General features: G+C 42.6%; 1 protein-coding gene across 3 annotated transcripts in view; it reads right to left on the bottom strand.

Annotated features, from left to right (window-relative positions):
- Positions 1–17,285, bottom strand: part of LARGE1 (LARGE xylosyl- and glucuronyltransferase 1) — a 278,578-nt gene that overhangs the window by 11,954 nt on the left and 249,339 nt on the right. For all 3 annotated transcript variants that reach the window (XM_069002929.1, XM_069002931.1, XM_069002930.1), the window contains 3 exons: positions 15,810–16,088; positions 8,900–9,046; positions 3,645–3,840 (listed from right to left, as the gene is read on the bottom strand). In XM_069002929.1, coding sequence (XP_068859030.1) covers positions 3,645–3,840; positions 8,900–9,046; positions 15,810–16,088 — 622 coding nt within the window. The remainder of the gene's footprint in view (positions 1–3,644; positions 3,841–8,899; positions 9,047–15,809; positions 16,089–17,285) is intronic.

Genomic DNA, 17,285 nt, shown 5'->3' with positions numbered 1-17,285 from the left:
TGAGATGGTTTTATGCAAATTAAGATCTCCTTCATGAAGTTTGAGGTACTGTGCTAACTCTCCTCCTCCTGTAAAACTACTTCACTAATTCTTTTTGTATCTGACCAAGTTCTTTGACAATTTTTTCTTGTTAAAAAATGATGGTTATTTGAATTCTCAATTATTCCTGTTAGATTATTTTAATTTTTATAGGTAAGTGTATGATCATTAGAGCAAAGCCAGAAAAAGCCTGATTCTTATTACAAGCTGAAAGTTCATTAGTGTAGGATATGCAACAAGCAGGTATCTTCTGCAAGGAACTGGGTAAGGAATGTGAACCTCATTATTCTGTAGCCAAGCATTCCTTTCTTCATATGGAATTTCAAGAAATCTGAGTTGTATTGGATGCAAATTACAAAGAAACTTTGAAGCCTCCACAGGCAAATTTCCTATTTTCTCACACAGTTTCTGTCTACAGCTGTTGCTGGATTGACTCATTAACCCTCTCTACATAAGACACTGGTCAGGGAAGGAACAGCCACAGAGCATGCTGGCTTTACAGGAAGAGGTGCCCAACTTCCACTGGTTTGCCAGGTCCCGTCTGTTGTAGATTTAGGAGTCTGTGCAGAGACAAAGAGTATCTGCAGCAGAGGCAGAATACTCCTAAATATTTCAGTAGGGAAAGAGATTTATGGGAAAAAACACTCTTGTGTTTGTGCTGGTAAACCTGAGTGTTTCACCTGCAAGTCTTTTTTCACCTAACCACCTGTGATGAAGCCAGAGGAGACTGAAAGCTGCTGGGTTACAATGCTACCAGAAAACAAATACTTGAGCTATAGAGCCAAAGATGAAGCCAAATTAGGATGGACAAGAAATGAACAGAAGGCAATGTGGATACATTTTGCAACTCAGGCAGAGGTATTGGTGAGCCTAAAGTATAGTTCAGGCTGCAGTGCCTTCCCAGAGACACCCATGCAGCATGTGCTGGACAGCTGAGTGCAGATGCAGCTCCTTCCTCCTTATGAGAGTGCCTGTTCCCTGACAGTGCTAAAGTGGTAAATCTTTGTGCCAATTTACAGTGTTGTCATACATGGGAAGGGGGTCCTCTGAGCTTCCTTCTGGAGTGAAAAATGTATAGCAAGAGGAAAATGATCTGATGCCCACAGGCAGAATTTATTTAGCCAGAAGATGCTTAGGACTAATGGGGAACCAAATGGAAAAACAAAGGCTGGCACCATGGAGTGAGGAGAGCTGATAAACTACAAACTACAGAAAATGTTTCCAAGAGACCTTAAAACTACGGGCTGGAGCTGCAGAGGAAGATGCATCCCCCTCATACAATCTTTTCTTCGTTCTCTGTTTGCATCTCAAGTCTGTAATACTGCAGGTCAGGGACTGCCTACACTCTGCAATGCAAACTGTTCAGCACAGCAGCATTCCCATCCCTCTGAACGGCCTTCAGGCATAAAAAGCCTTATAAAAAATTGTGATTCTGCTCCTAATAATCCCCTTTGAAATATACTGGGCTAGGGTCCTGGAAAATGGAATGCTCATGGTCTAGTTCCATAGTCACTGGAAAAGTAGGGAAAGGTTTCCTAATGACCTCTCCCTACGACATGGAAACCTTTGTTGAGAAGGCAATGCACCTCTGTCCCCATCTGCTAGATTATCAATTCTTTAGATGGAGACTGGCATTATCTGTGTATTTGTACAGCATCCAGCTCAGCGGACGCCCACATGCTCCCAGCACAACAGTGATGATTATCTCCATGCCATGTCCTGCTCTGAGGGACAGTAGTGGCACAGCTCTTGGAAAGGGGTCTGCAACAGACCTCTCAACAGACTCTGCTGTTGTGAGGAGCAGTGAAATAACTGAGAAGCTGCCCTGCCTGCTGGTAATGAAGCCAGCCCAGCAGCTGGCAGCAACCTGATCTGTGCACACCCCAAAGCACAGGAATGCCACAGGGGAAGTAGCTGTGCCATCCCATGTCTCCTCCAGGCTCATTTTGTGGGAGAACCTGCCAATATCCATGCTGCTACAGAGGAAAATGAAACTTCTTTTGAATGTGATAATGTATTCAAGGCTGGAAGAGCAAGAAAAACAATTTACCAGAGTTAATTCCAACCCAATGGTCATTTAAAATAATTGTGCTATGATCAACTTTGAAAAACGTTTCCATTTTCCATGTGTGAATCTCTGTGCTGGGCAGATACCTCTGAACAGAAGAGTTAAATCCTGAGTGCTACATAAGAGCTGCCACTGGGAACACAAGCCTTGTTACCCATATTAACAAATAATAAACCATTATCCTGGCACTCTCCACAACTGATGGTTAATTGATTAGTGCATGGAAAATGCACTGGAAAATTACAGTGCTATAGCAGAGCACAGGATTATTAACATTAATATAAGGGATAATTTTTTTTCTAGTCTGTAATAATTTTTTCTCAACACAAGTAGGTACAAATTCGTTGGGAATGCCTTCGGCAAACAGAGGGCAAACAGCAGCTGCCAGCCCAAGGTGACCATGTGCTTTTGTAAGCAGAGGCAGAAAATATTCCTCCCATAAATGCCTGCACACAAATACACTGTAGGCCACACCCCAGAATACAATCTCCCACTAAGCTGCTCCCAGCCTTGCACTGCTGTGTCTCACATAAGCTGGTAAGACTTGAGCAGAGAAGGATCCGCTGTATTCTGGATTCACAGCAGAAGCTATCACAGGAGGATACAGATCATCAAAACCTATTTTTCTGGTTAGCATGATATGCTACTAGTTCAAACACCGGGTTTGAAACCAAACTGAAAAAAACTACAACAAACCCAAACTAAAAAGAAATGCCATGACCCAGACCTTGCTGATTAGGACAGTTGGTAGCTCCCCATCCAAGAACAGCAGGGCGATGCAAATCCTGCCATTTCAGAGAGCAGCAGCACTGGGCTCCCATGGAGCCATAGTCACTGCCAGCCTCTAAGATCTAGCTTGGCAGGAGGGACCTTGGCAACTCTGAGAGCTCTGGTGCCAGTCTGGGACTCCTGAGCTTTCTCTGCATCCTTATTCTCATAAATTCTGCCCAGCAGCTTCATCCCAAGTCACAGATCCAAGAAGCAGGTAGCCCAAGGTTCAAGTACCTGGATCCTTTAAGGTCTGCTCCACAGCCCCAGACTTTGGAAATGTAAAGACTTTGGCGTTGTAAAAATGTGCTGTAAATCCCAGCCAGAAATTAAAGATGCTTGCCTTGAATTCAACTCAAGATTGGTTTTCAAATTCTAAATTAGCATTTGGGACTCATAAACCTCTATTTAACTGAAAAAATCCAGCAAGGTCTACATGTTCCCTAATAAGTGATGGGATTGGCAACAACGCTGCAGTGCTCTGGTCAGGAGGCAAGCAGTACAGGGGTTGTGCCTCTGCAAAAAAAAAAAAAGAATTTCTTAGAACTGACAAATAAATTAACTCAGACCCGGGTTCTTCATTTAATACTTGACAAGCTTTCAACTGAGTGTTTGTTCCCAACTCAAGAAGCACTCATTAAGGAGCTCAGCATAGCCAGATGAACACTTTGGTGATACAAAGCACGACACCTTCCTACAGGACACAGATCTCGTTGTAACAACCCTGCTGCAGAGCCCTGGGTGAGATACTCGCGTGTCATGTCCTCACCTGTGCATCCAGTTCCATGATGTGAGCTACTTTGTTCCAGCCAAATCCAACAAAGCGCCTGTCATACTCCGGGCAGTCCTTCCTCACGACGACGTATGGCTCAAAGTCTGCTTCCCACTCCACGCGGTAGGGGGTGGTGGCTGTTCGCCACTTGGCAAAATTTGTTGGCGCGTGCCCTTTCGTCCAGACGTGGTACCTGAAACAGACATAAACGGCAGGGATGGGGGAGGCAATTAGATAGAAAGCATCCTGGCGAGGCAACAAAATATTACCTGCTAGATGAAATGCTCAAAAATAAGGACATTAGCTTACAGTTCACATCATCATTTTCAGGATGATGCCTGCCGTTGGAGGCAATTTCTAGAACTATTTCCAGCACGCCTCCCAGAGCTCAATGCTTAAACACATCTAGTTGGTGAAGGATAGTGTGAAAACAGTACCTCATGCTAATGTGAGAAACAATTACACAGTACCCTGTCAGTTCATCTGCACTGCAAGTGCTGTGTCTTATTCCTAGCAACCAAGCAGCTGCACCGGTTGGTGCTCTAAAATTGGTGTGGAAATCTGCAGCTCAGACAAGGTCCTTAAAATTAGCTATTTCCCCACCATGGTGATATTCACGATCTGTTTTACAGGCAATTTTATAATTTGCATGAGAGACACCTGCAGCTCTGGATAGATGTTCTATTTTATTAATTACAGTTATTACTATGGCAGGAACCAAGATGCATAATTACATTAATAAGTGCAATATTACATAAAGGCTTTCTGCTATAAGTTCTACATTGTGGGGAGTACTCCTGTGATCCTCAGAAACATAATCAATTTGATTTACAGAAAAAGATCCTTTTATATTTTGTTAATCTTGTTTAGGTCACAGCAGGTCTCTTCCTAGCACAGCTTGAATGCACCCCATTAGTACCAGGGTCAATGACTCTCTCGCCCACTTATTCTACCACTTCTCCAAAAATCAATGAGACAAGCTCTTTCTGCAGATTCACAGATTAATTAATGAACCAGAGGCATAGCAGGTATCTGTATTACAACACTGAGAGATATGCAGCAGAAGGGACAAAACCAATGTCCTGCCAATTTGTAAAGTAAGGTACATTGAATTCAGAGGGATGACTCACATGCTGAAAGTGAAGGGATTTGAGCATCAAATATTGCAAAATTACAACATGATGTAATGTTTCCATCCCAGAAATTCTCATAACATTCTAAGCCATTGCTAAAAATGCGAATATAAAATCATAGCCTAGGAGTTTTCATTTGGACATATTTGTATGGCTTGTAACAGGAGAATCAGAGGTGTTCAGCTTTCCTGACTCTCTGTTCAGGGCAGTGCAGGAAGACTGAATTATTAGGATGGCACTGGGGTCACAAGTAATGTACGGTCCTTTGTATGCTGCACTTCCAAACTGTAAACAGGTTGCATCACTTTCAGGTATCTCGCCTGGGGACCAGGAAAAACAAAATCCTTCTGTATTAAAAAACTGGCAGTGAAATAATTCCCCAGAGATTATTAGAAAGCAGTGCCAGATTCACAAAGATGCTTATAATCCTTAATGCCCTTTGGAATCATCACCAAGAAACCTATCCCTATTCTTGGCCTCTTTTGGAGATGAGTGACTACCCAGTCACTAGTGTGCAGCTATCTATGCTGGAAAAAAAACCTCCAGCAGTCACAACATGGGGTTTAAAATGATATAGGATTGTGGAGGGTGCTGTATCTTCTAAAATCCTACCTCCGGCATTTTGAAATTAATTATGATAATAATAATAATGACTGCTAAACACTTATGAAGTGATTTGTATCTTCAAAGCCCCATACAAACTTTGGTTAATTGAGAGATTCCTGCAGAGAAGCAGTCAAATGCTGCTGCTATTCTAGTAACACTCTCCCACTGATTTAAACAGGGGTAACAGGATACTAACCATAAAAATAATTCAATTTCTTTCCACCCTTTTTGAAGATAGCAGTGTAAGCACCTATAGCAGCTCAAGTATAACCTCTGTGAGTCAAGAGAGCAAACTAGCAGGGAAAAATAAGTAATTGGGAAGAGACAATTAAGGGGAAAATATGGAACTGCGATTGCAGGGACAAAACAAAGCTGAAAGGAAGGAGCAGACTTGATTGTACAAAACCGAGTAACAACAGAGATTATTTACTTGCCTCTTCAGAGATTGATGTGAGTGGAAGGAAAGAGAAAGGCAAAAGGACGGCTACGGTCTGGACAAAGAGGCAAATGAGTACAGGATGCTCAAATGAGGTGTGCACACAGTAGTGACAGAAGAGTAATTAGACTGAAAACAAGACTTGTGAGAGGATTATCGGATTACATACATATCTGTATATACAGCATATATGGGTTCATACACAGATAATCTGCTGGAACTAGGTCTTGGTCAATGGCTGATTACACAAACTGTACTGCAAAGAAAGATAAGCAGGCACCACTATGGTGCCTCCACTATGGACATGGAGGTCCATAGAGAGGAAGCTCCCATTAAAGGATGAGTTGTTTCCAACAGACTTTACTATCGGTGACGCAGTTGTGAGAAGAGGTTCACTGTGTATACTGGTCTTCCATCTCACAGGACAAATGAATAAATGTAATTTTCTGCTCAGGCCCTTTTCACTCAAGACTTAAATACACATTGAATTTTAAGGCCACGCTCAATCTGACTGAGTCCCTGGAGAACTTTGCGAAAATTGTGAACAACATACTTTTCACTACACTGGCTATTTTGTCAAATCCAAACCAAGTAATTCGATCTCCCTAAAATCACAATCAGTTTCCTTCCCACGGTTCATCGAAAACAACTGGAACACACCACATGCCTTCCTCCTCCACTTTGGATCCAATGTTTCATTTTACTTGTGTTACTGATTGCTTTTATTTTAATAAAATGTCAAAATTATAGCAAATTTTGCTAAAGCTAGCAAAATGAAGTAGTTATTCTTCTCAGAGTGTTCTTCCTCCCGGCCTTGTGCCCCTAAGCTTCCTGTTTCACTGAGAAAGACAATTGGGTGAAGGAGGAACTTTCCCAGTTCTGTTCTCAGATGCTTAAACATTTTGCTGGATTGTGGATGCAATCAGTTAATTACTTAATCAGTTGTTGCTTTTTATGTTTTCTCAATATGATGATGCGGTTTCCCCTGTGCCTGGATGTGTGTGGGCAATACATTTGTGGCTCATCAGCTCTTACCCAGGCCCTGAGCAGGCACATCCTCAGCAGCACACTCCCAGCCACCAGCTGCCAAGGGAGCCAGCGAGCCAGCACAGAGTCCCCGCTGTGGCAGAGGGTTTCACACAGCACACCTTGCCAGCCACAGATGCTCACTTGTCTTCTCTTTTCTTCTGCTGGTGACTGAGGGATGTAATTGAGAGCCGCTGTGTACTTCTTAGCTGCCCAGAGGTAGAAAAGGTCACCATTTCGAAAAGAGGTGACAAAAGCAATTTCAGTGAGGGAAAGATTGGAATCTACGGTGTGGTGTGAGGGAGTGGGATGCTGCAGGCATTCTCAGCAATCACTGTCACAGCAGTCCTCCCCAGCTCACTCCCACCTGCTCAGTGTCAAATTGCAGCATTATTAAAGCACCTTGAAGGTGCAAGTGGAAATTCTCGGCCCAGATCGCAGCTGCTTTGTGGCTGTTGATAGATTTGAGCAATGAAATGAGCCAAAACAAACAAATTGTAAAATGTATCCTACATTAATACGTACACCACTTACAGACTGCATGTCCTTCAATTCTTATTTAACCTTGCTTTGGAAAAACTCCCACTGATGTTGAAGACATTTTTGCCTGAGTGAGACTTGAGAAAGGATTTGCAAATCCAGCTGTGTACCTAACACACCAACATGCTGTATAGCTTGAAGATGAAATCTGGAGTGGAAGGCCACCACTGTGCAGCTGAATACTGGTGGAATGCAACATCTGAAAATCCTGAGGGTGTCATTTTCCACCGGAAGGACTTTTTCTCTAAACTACAGGAGAGACAACTATTTTCTACCAACAGATGTCTTGTTAATTTTTATGTCTTTTGACTGTTAAAGAATGATGGCAGAGGGAAAGGTGCTTGCTCTATCAGTATCCTCAAGTAATTTTCCAGAGGCATGCCTCTCTCTGTCACCTCAACTTTCTATTTCAAGGCAGTCACTGGTAGAATTCTGACACTGGTCAGAATTATGTTTTCCAGCCTCACTCATGTCTGCTATGACATGTGCATGCAACCATATGAGGGAAGGGTGGCTGCTGCAACAAGAGAGATGTGTAATATAGGGAATGGGAAAAGTGTGAGGAAAGCTCTAAAGTAAGAGAAGGATGGGAGAGGTATGATATTGAGCTCCTCCAGCCATGGATAATACCTGGCTTTTATCTCTAGATCTCAAAATACTGCAAAAAGGAGAGGTGAACATTGTTACCTGCATTTCAGAGATGGAGAACAGAGATGTAAGAAAGCAAAGTGATTCGTGCAGCACCTCTCAGCAGGGCAGCAGTGGAGCTGAGAAGAGAACGCAGGTCTCCTAAGCCCCCTCTCTGTGCAACATCATAAGGCCATATTGTACTCTTCCCATCACCGAGATGCTTTACAAATGTCTGTTAATCAGACCTTACCACACATACCCAAGAGATGGCTAACCCCTGGTAGCTGCATTTTAAAACTGAAGAGTCTGGCAGGTAATAGAAGTGACTTGTTCACAGCCACAAAAGGAGTCTGCTTCAGAGAGGAGCTCCAAATTTAGGTGTTCTCTGCTTCTTAGCCTCTAGTCAGAGTACTCTCTTACCTCTGCACGGAGGAACTCTAGGTATTTAAGCAGCTGTTTCACACTTTAAAAGAGCATAAGACAAGCCTGCATTTGTTTTTCCAGTAAGGAAGAGAACCAATGAGCAGAGATACATTGCTTTTAGCCACATGAGAAGACACAGCTACCCAGACAGTACTTGGCAGCCAAAAAGTAAATTACACGCACTTGAGTGTAACGGTCATGCTTGATTTTGAAGCGCAATAAAAATATGATGAAAATAAAACAAATTTGATTTAACAAGTGAAGTCCTTCAGTAGAGAACTGTAATATGAGATAAAATGCTGAGCTTACAGACAGAATATATCCATGTGATTCTGTTCACTGCCTCAGTATGAAAAGGGAAAAAAATTCCAATAAGTTTCTTAATGCAGCTGACAGTGAGAGAGAAGAACAGAAAAAACAGAGATAATGACCACAGGTTCAAGAGTACTTTCCATTACCTGAATGTAAAGAGGGTTCCCATGTCCAACATAGATAACAGCTCTGCTTTTGACTTGGGGAAGGAGAGGCGGTAGCGTAGGGTCTCAAAGGCAGGTACAATCAGAGCTTTCTTGGTGTTAGCTAGGTCTAGCTGGATGACAGACTTCCTGGCAAAGAGAAACAACAAAAAAAAGCAGGAAAATTTTCAACTGAACAAATCACTGGGCTTTTCAAAATAAAGTGCAGAGAATGGGCAGTTAGATACTGTAAATATAACTATGGCCCATAGTTTTTCCTACAGGTGCTTCAAATTTTCTTCTGCTTTTGGTCCGCTGCTCTAAGAGCAGTGAGAGGACCAGAATTCCTAATGGGCTTGTGTGTCTGACTGATCAATGCTGCCCTGACAGAGAGTGTTGGCAGCAGAGAAGAGCTGTACACTGGATGGACTGGGACACCTCTCTTTTTCCTTCCTTGTGCTGCAAGTTGTCCAGTGCAGAGACTGTTTCGGTGCGTGCGTGTGTGTGCACAAATGCATTTCACACAGCAAGGCTCTTTTCCAGGAAGGGGCCTCGGGACAACTGCTGCAGCAGAGGAGCAGCTTAGCAACCTCTCATCCTGCCTGCCAGAGGTGTTCAGCCTATTATTTCCTAACAAACTAAAACTCAAAGAAAAAGAAGTTACTTTTCCATCCCCCAACTGAATCTTACTATGACTGTCATTAGAAATAACTCTGTCTCAATTTTCCTTTCATTATCTCCATATTTCATACCAGAAGTATGTCTCTCTCTCCCTGTCAAAGTCAGTTCCCCTTAACAGGATTCACTGTCCTGACTTTTATGTTACTGCAACAAGCAATCAAGGACAATGTTGACAAGCAGCAAACTCTCTACAGCCTTTTAAGTTGAAGGAATTGGGATCACTGTCCTAATAACAGAAGGACCAAACAAACCACTTTTCTAGGCCCAGAATACCTAGAATTCATTTATACTGCTGTCAGAGAAAAAGAAGACGAGCACGACTGCTTAATGAAATCTGAATTTTAGGGAATTCATACCACTCTATAGGCCTGTTCTATAAAAAGCAATCTGTTCTCAGCTCCTTACTGCAAGGTTTGCATTGTTTGAAGAGCCCCTGACACATTCCAGTTAACTTTTCACAAGTGAAGGATTCTAACAGCATCTTATCATAATTGGTTTTGTACTTTCTTCACTAGCTTCTCCCTCACCATCACTAAAGGCCAAGATACCTGTATGTCAATAGATGACTCCTTCACAATCAGCATTTGTGACCTTCCAGAGTTGTTCAGCAGTGCCAGCAGTGCCAGTTTCTATGATGCTTTTAAATGTTCCTTCCCTTTCACACTTCTCTGAGAGCAGGGGATACTAATATAGTTTCTTTTCCAAAATTGAAGGCTTTCTGGTCTCTGTGCAATCTATCAGCCTTGAGCAGTAGAGCTTTGGGGATTCAGTTCTAGGAAGGAGCAGGTAACATTTGTAGTGATGCTCATCCTTTGGGCTCTGCAAGGAAACAGCAGCTTCCATTTATGGCTGTTACTATAACTTTGTTTTATAGAGAGCTCAAAAGACCCAGGCAAAATTCAGGGCCTTGCCGTGCTTGGCACCATCCAAGAGTAGGAAACAATCCTGCCCACCAAAGTTTACAGTCTGAAGCTGACCAAAGCTGAAGCAGGCACAGCTATCAAGCACAAGTAGCAGCAGAAACTGTCAGACAGAGCAACCTGTGTTGAAACTACTGTTGAATGTGACTTCTCTAAGATATGGGATATAATCATAAAAATGCTGTTGATATGAGCAATCCTTTCTGCACACTCCCTTGCTGTTCTTGTCACCTGCAAATTTTGTACAGTTGTCAATGCCTGGCAACTATTGGAAGGAATAAATGATAGTACCTTCATGAAGAAATCAAAAGGCAGAGGGAACAAACTGATAGAAGAGGCTGAAATCACTTACACTGTCAAAGGTCAACGTGAAAAATGAGGTAAGTGAAGAGAAACAGAGGCCTGGAGACCAGATGCTTGAAGTGCATACAGTCAAACATAGAGTACTGGTGGGGATACTTCCAAAGTGAAATAAAATAGCAGGATATTCTCTGGAGAAATATTTTCAAGAGATATGTGAGCATCTGAGGTGCATGTCGGTGTGGTGGGTTGACCTTGGCTGGACACCAAATGCCCACCAAGCCACTCTCAGCACTCCTTCTCTGCTGGATAGGGGAGAGAAAATAAGATGGGAAACAACTCATATGTTGAAACAGGGCAGCTTACTAAAGCAAAACTCAAAGGTTGAGTGCACCAACAAAGAGAAGAATAAAAGATTTTATTTTCTCCTTCCCATCAAGTGATGTCTGGCCACTTCCAGGAAAGCTGGGCTTCAGCACATGTAGTGGCTGCTCCAGAAGGCAAACATTCTAAATAACCAGTGCCCTGCCTTCCCCCTCCTTTTTTTAGCTGTTATATCTGAGCTGACATCATATGGCATGGATTTTCCCTCTACTCAGTTTGGCTCAGCTGTATTAGTTGTGCCCCCTCCCAAGATCTTGCTCACTCCCACATGGGGGGCAGACTGATGGAGAGACAGCGCTGACGCTGTGCCAGCACTGCTCAGCAGTAGCCAGAACACTGGCGTGTTATCAACACCTTTCCAGCTACCAATGCAAAGCACAGCACTGTGGGGGATGCTGTGGGGAAAGGAACTCCTGCTCAGCCCCAACCAGCACAGTAAGGTCAAAGTGGAGGGGCTCTCCAAAACGGAGCTGGGAGTTGAGACACGCTCAGACAAGAAGCCCAGCAGCACTGATCTCTGAGTAGAATCACCTGCCCTTGATGTGGACTCGGTGACATACACGACTGATGCAAAGGGAAGAAGGAATCAGTGCTGACATCCAGATGTTGAACCTGAGTGACAAAGGACAACAGAGGCCATTTAAACTGTGATAATGGCAGGGAGGACTTGGTAGAGAAAAAAATGCCTTCCATTTTCTTCTGATAGCTCGGCTGGTGGTCTGTTCCTTGGACAAACAGCTGAAAATCTAACTTGTTCCCACAGGAAGCAAATCTACCTTTTCATTTTCTATGGGGTGACTTTTTCTCCTGTTTTGAGTGGAAGTGCTATTTGCTGGTTGACTGGTTCTGTTACACTTTAGGAATAGAAAAATTTTCACTGTTGGTGTTGCCAGATATGTAGAATACAATGTAGGGAATATGTTTCTGTATTTTGCAAGCTAGCACTGGGTAAACCATGTAATTCCTGCACTATCCTTATGAGGGCTGTTTTTTGGATTCAGAATCCACCTTCTTTTTCTGTCCTTTTCCCCCAAGCCCCAAAACAAGGATTTATGACTATGAAGAGCTCTCTTTGTGCTAGTGTTGTCCAGGAAACCATTTCCCAGGTACCTTTGTGTTCAGATCCGATGTGTGTCATTCTGACACACTGAAGGTTGGGTTAACTTTTAAATCTAATCAACCGTATTTTTCACAAAGCAGTGAAGAAATGAATCTTAAATCACAGGAGTCTCCTCACAGGTTGAATGAACTCCAGCATGTTGATATCAATCTTCTCATCTGCATAGTTCTTTTCAAAAATTAACACAGAATTCTCATCCTCACAGAAGTAGATACTAATATCATTCCCATTTCTGGAGGATAGAGAAGCTCTGACACAGAAAAGTTAGCAACCTAATCCTAAAGCACTGCACTCAGGAAGTAAAAGAAAAAAAAGAAGAGTCCATTAACTCAAATTTGCTTCCACCATCAGGACTCGGTAAGTGGTTGGTTGGAGGTAACAAATACGACAGTCACTGAGCTTGTGGTAAGAACTGGAGAGTTGTCAGCCCACTGTCAAATTCATTAGAATGCTCTTCTCTGCAAAAGCAAGGAATTCATAGACTATAAAGGCAACCAACAAAAAAACCCCAATAGGCATAATATGAACTATCTCCCTTGCTGAGATGCTGAAAAATAAGCAGAACTACTGCACAATGTTGTAGGGGACAGGTATAAAACCTGTGGATGGAGATTGGATGCCGGGTCCCAATTCATGCTCAATGTGTCACTGGAAGCCAAGGGCACATTTCACACGAATGTGTCAGGAAAGAACTTCAATGCTAGCTGTGACACCTGTAGATGAGCAGCCTGTCTGGCTCTTTTATGTTAGAAGTCACTGTAGGATGACCCAAACACCTTACTTGCAGCAACTAGAAGGAGCCTTTACCTTTGGGGCAATGACAAGATGACCTTAGTAACTACAGTAAACAGGAAATCTTAGCATGATACATTTCTTTCCTTTTGTACTTCACAGAAGACTAAGGCAGGACTAAAAGGATGTTTAATGCAGATAAAAACACTGAAATGGTTTTACTTAGCAGCTGTGAAAAAGCTCAGTTAATGCAAATCTAAGTGCAAAGCAACAGATAAATAAAGGGATAGGTAACCACCAGCTCCATCAGCTTCTCCTTCAAAACTGTTGTAACTTTCCATGTACGACACATCCAAAATATGTTGAAAATATTTTTCAAAATTCCTTTCTTTCTGAGAATACATTATCTGCAGAGACACCATATGCAATATATGTAAATCAGCAAACTTTCATTGAGAGGGCCTTGCCTGGCTTATCCTGTACAAAGAGATGCCTGAAATACCACACTATCTCTATTTGTTTATGGTTGTTCTATCTGAGGAAACAAGGATGAAAATGTTTTATGTCTCTCTAACAAACAATTGCTGCCATTCAGACAGATAGCACTAATCAGCTGTTTGCAGAGGCAGTGGGAACAGTCAATGCAGAAAGACACAGGGTATCCATATTTAAAATAATCTCAGTGCACCTCCCTCCTACTTTGCTTAGAAAAATCATTACTGAAAAAGCAACAAAAGCCTCTAGTCCACATGCAAAAAAAAAAAATCCAATCATTTTTTAAAGAGCTGGTAGTAGCAGATTAGCAACTTCAATATTCCCAGGCAAGAGAGACTCACAGTCAGAGCTAAGGTGGTATGGGCCTTAAAGAAGGCTGGCAGCGTGACACAAAGTTTCAGATGCAACAGCTCTCAGAGAGAATCTCTTTTTTCTCCTGAAGCATCACCAATGGTGGTGCATTTAGTTCTGTAATACAATATCACCCTATGAGAATTATTTCTATGGCTGTAGTATCTCAAGTAAATGGTGATACTTCATTCTGTCTTCTCTCCCTTTCATTGCTGGCTCCCATCTGTGCACTGTGAAGCAGCATGGAAGAACAAGTTCCTTTTTTAGCACTAAATGCCTGTATCAACAGCTGCCATCCTTACTGTGTCCAGCACCGATCTGAAGAAATGTACCAGTATGCAACACTGACATAGAAGAGAGGAATGAAGAACAACTCTTCCTCCATGTATCTAGGGACAGCTAATGTGTGCAACGGACAGAATAATTCTGGAGTGCTCACAGCACAAGCTGAAAAGCCTTCAACAAAGTAAGAGGGAAACAAGCTGACACAGCATGCTAATACTTCAATGATACAACTTTGAAATTCAGCATCTTGAAAGCCATAGAATGCTTTGGGTTGGAAGGCACCTCAAAAGGTTACCTAGTCCATCCTCCCTGCAGTGAGCAGGGACATCTTCAACTAGATCAGGTTGCTCAGAGCCCCATCCAGCCTGACCTTGAATGTTTGCAGGGATGGGGTACCCACCACCTGTCTGGGCAACCTATACCAGTACTTTGCCACCCTCATTGCAAAAAAATTATTCCTTGTGCATCATCTAAATCTACCCTCTTTTAGTTTAAAACCACTCCCCCTTGTCCTGTCTCAACAGGTCCTGCCAAAAAAGTTTGTCCCCATCTTTTTTATAAGCCCCCTTTATGTACTGGAAGGCCATAATGTCTCCCTGGAGCCTTCACTTCTCCAGGCTGAACACCCTCAACTTTCTCATCCCTTCTTCATAAAAGAGGTACTGCACCCCTCTGCATACTAAATTTGGCCCTGTACACGTCTTATTGAGTTAAGCCTGAAACAAAGAAACTCCTCCATAAGTTTATGATACCAGAAGGCATATTTTCCTTTACATTCCAAAGCCCCGGGTTTATGAACTGACAGGGAACACCTACAGGCAGGCCCTCACTGGAACACTTTGATTAACTTTTACCAAATTAGAACAGAGATAAAAAGCAAAACTGGTCAGGATAAAGGAACTGACATCCTCCTGTCTGGCCACAGGGTGTCCTCCTTGCTCTATGCTTTGGCCTCAGATGACCAGCCTCTGCAGTGGAAAAAGGTCTTTATTAAAAAAAAGCTCAGTTAATGGATTAGAAGTCTGTAGTTTGCTCAGCCCAACCTGCTCACATGCAGTATGATACAATATACACTGATGTTACTCCTCCCAATTTCCTTAGAACAATTATTTTGTCTTGACAGGCGCTGGCACTGCAGTCATATTTTTGAGCTGGTTAGACTCATCACCCTCTTTTCAAGATAAGGAACTGGTTTAAGAGTGTGTCACACAGACAACAAGTTCAGTAATGCTCTGCATGTTTTTTCCGTCACGGACATTAAGAACCAGAGGTGTTTAGAGAAACTGCCTGGTTCACATCTCTGCTAATGAACGATGTTCTTGGACATTTAATAACACATAACCCAGTTCAACTTTCAAATTGGTTCTCCTGCAGCTCTGAGGGGATTATTCTAATGGCTAACGAGGCTCACATTCAGACCTGTTTTTTTTCTTTCATAACCATTTTGCTTTACTTTCCAGTTACAGTCCCTTCTTCTACTCCAAAAACTCTTGTGCCTTGCTAGGCATTGTAACACCTCAACTATTTATAAGCTGCCGTTTCCAGATCTGTTCAGACTGCTTTGTTTTGGGAGTATGTGAGAAGGGTGGGGTGTGGAGAGGCTCAAATCACAGGTGACAGTGGGAATTCCCTCACAGTCCATTACCTGAGGTACTCGTAGAGTCCATACATGGGCAGGAAGTCGATGTCGGACAGAAACATGTATGGTGTGCTGATGTGCTTCATGGCCACGTTCCTGAGCAGGTTCACAGGGTAGAACTGCCCCTCCTTGTACACGATGTGGTAACCAACATTGTGGCGGCTCATCAGGACTTCTGAGCCCTGAGCGTAGCGCAGGAATTGCTGGGCTTCTGCATCGGAAAGGTAGAGTGCCAGGCTGATGGGACCTTCCCAGTGCTTGCAGATGGCTTCAAGCATCTGGAGCCTGAAAGAGGAAGGGTGAGAGTAAGAAAAAGCTATTTCCCTGTCTGGGCTCTGTGCCTGGGTTCACCTGATCAAATGCAGGTATCTTTCTCTAAGTGAGACAGATTGGGGACACCTTATATGCAGTGGAAAGCAGTAAATATTTCTACAGCATAATTCATTATTTAAGATGATAAATTGAGGTCTCCTCCTGGACAGATGGACTGTACCCTGGATATACCTATTTCACTAAATCCAGTGTAGCCTAAGATGGCCCTAGATCAGATATACACATCCACAACTCAGATACTTAAAACACCATCATTTTCTGTCTAAAGCTTTGATGCTGCAGGAAAACCCACATGGATAACAGGACTTATCTGATGAGAGCTTTGAGCAGTTGCAGGGATCTGTCCATGTGGATCTACTTACAGGATAGGGGGCTCATAAACTTCAGCAGTGTCTAGTGCCCAATTCACATTCCAGGTCAAGCTATTCCCACACAGTAACACACTACAGTGCTCTTCAATCAGCTTGTGGAGGACAGAAGTGTACACACCCACAGATCGTTTTACCTCCTGTTTAGGAAAACCTTCCCCAAAGTTTTGCAAGGCAGCTAGTCAGATCTTAAAGGCTGTTAAAAGAGAGAGGTCAAGGGGATACTGACTTAGGTGAACTAGAAGAAGGCTCACTGTCAGGGAAAGGGACAAAAGGATGACATATCGATAGAAATGGGATTTACTGTTTGTAGGGAGTAAGGAGAGGAGGAAGGACAGATGTGGCATTGCTGTGGAATAGCAAAAGAACATTTCAGACAAAACCATCATTAAAAGTACCAAACTGTGTATGTTTTAGCACTATCTCAAATTTCATTAAATCGTTTTTTAACAGGTTGTATTGATGTGTATTTTTAAAAAATTCCAGCAGTTACAATGCTATTGATGAAATTGACAATGAAAGATTTCATATGCAAACATAAATCAAACCCAACCTGGTCAAAATCGTTTAAGCACTTTGGGTAATTTATTGCCTAGAGATTGAGATGTGTCACCTCAAAATACAGCAAGGACTGTTTATAAAGCCTCTTGATTTAATACGAAAGGAAATTACCTATGCAGCCTAGCCAGATACTCTATTAAAAACTGGAAAAGTAGATGATGCAAAATTATTATCTTCACTCTGTTCCAAATCCACATTACTGGATTTTTCCTATTAATAT

The sequence above is a fragment of the Aphelocoma coerulescens genome, chromosome 1A (genome assembly GCF_041296385.1).
Source record: "Aphelocoma coerulescens isolate FSJ_1873_10779 chromosome 1A, UR_Acoe_1.0, whole genome shotgun sequence".
In the NCBI taxonomy this organism is placed as follows: Eukaryota; Metazoa; Chordata; class Aves; order Passeriformes; family Corvidae; genus Aphelocoma; species Aphelocoma coerulescens.
This window is presented reverse-complemented; position numbering and strand designations above follow the sequence as displayed.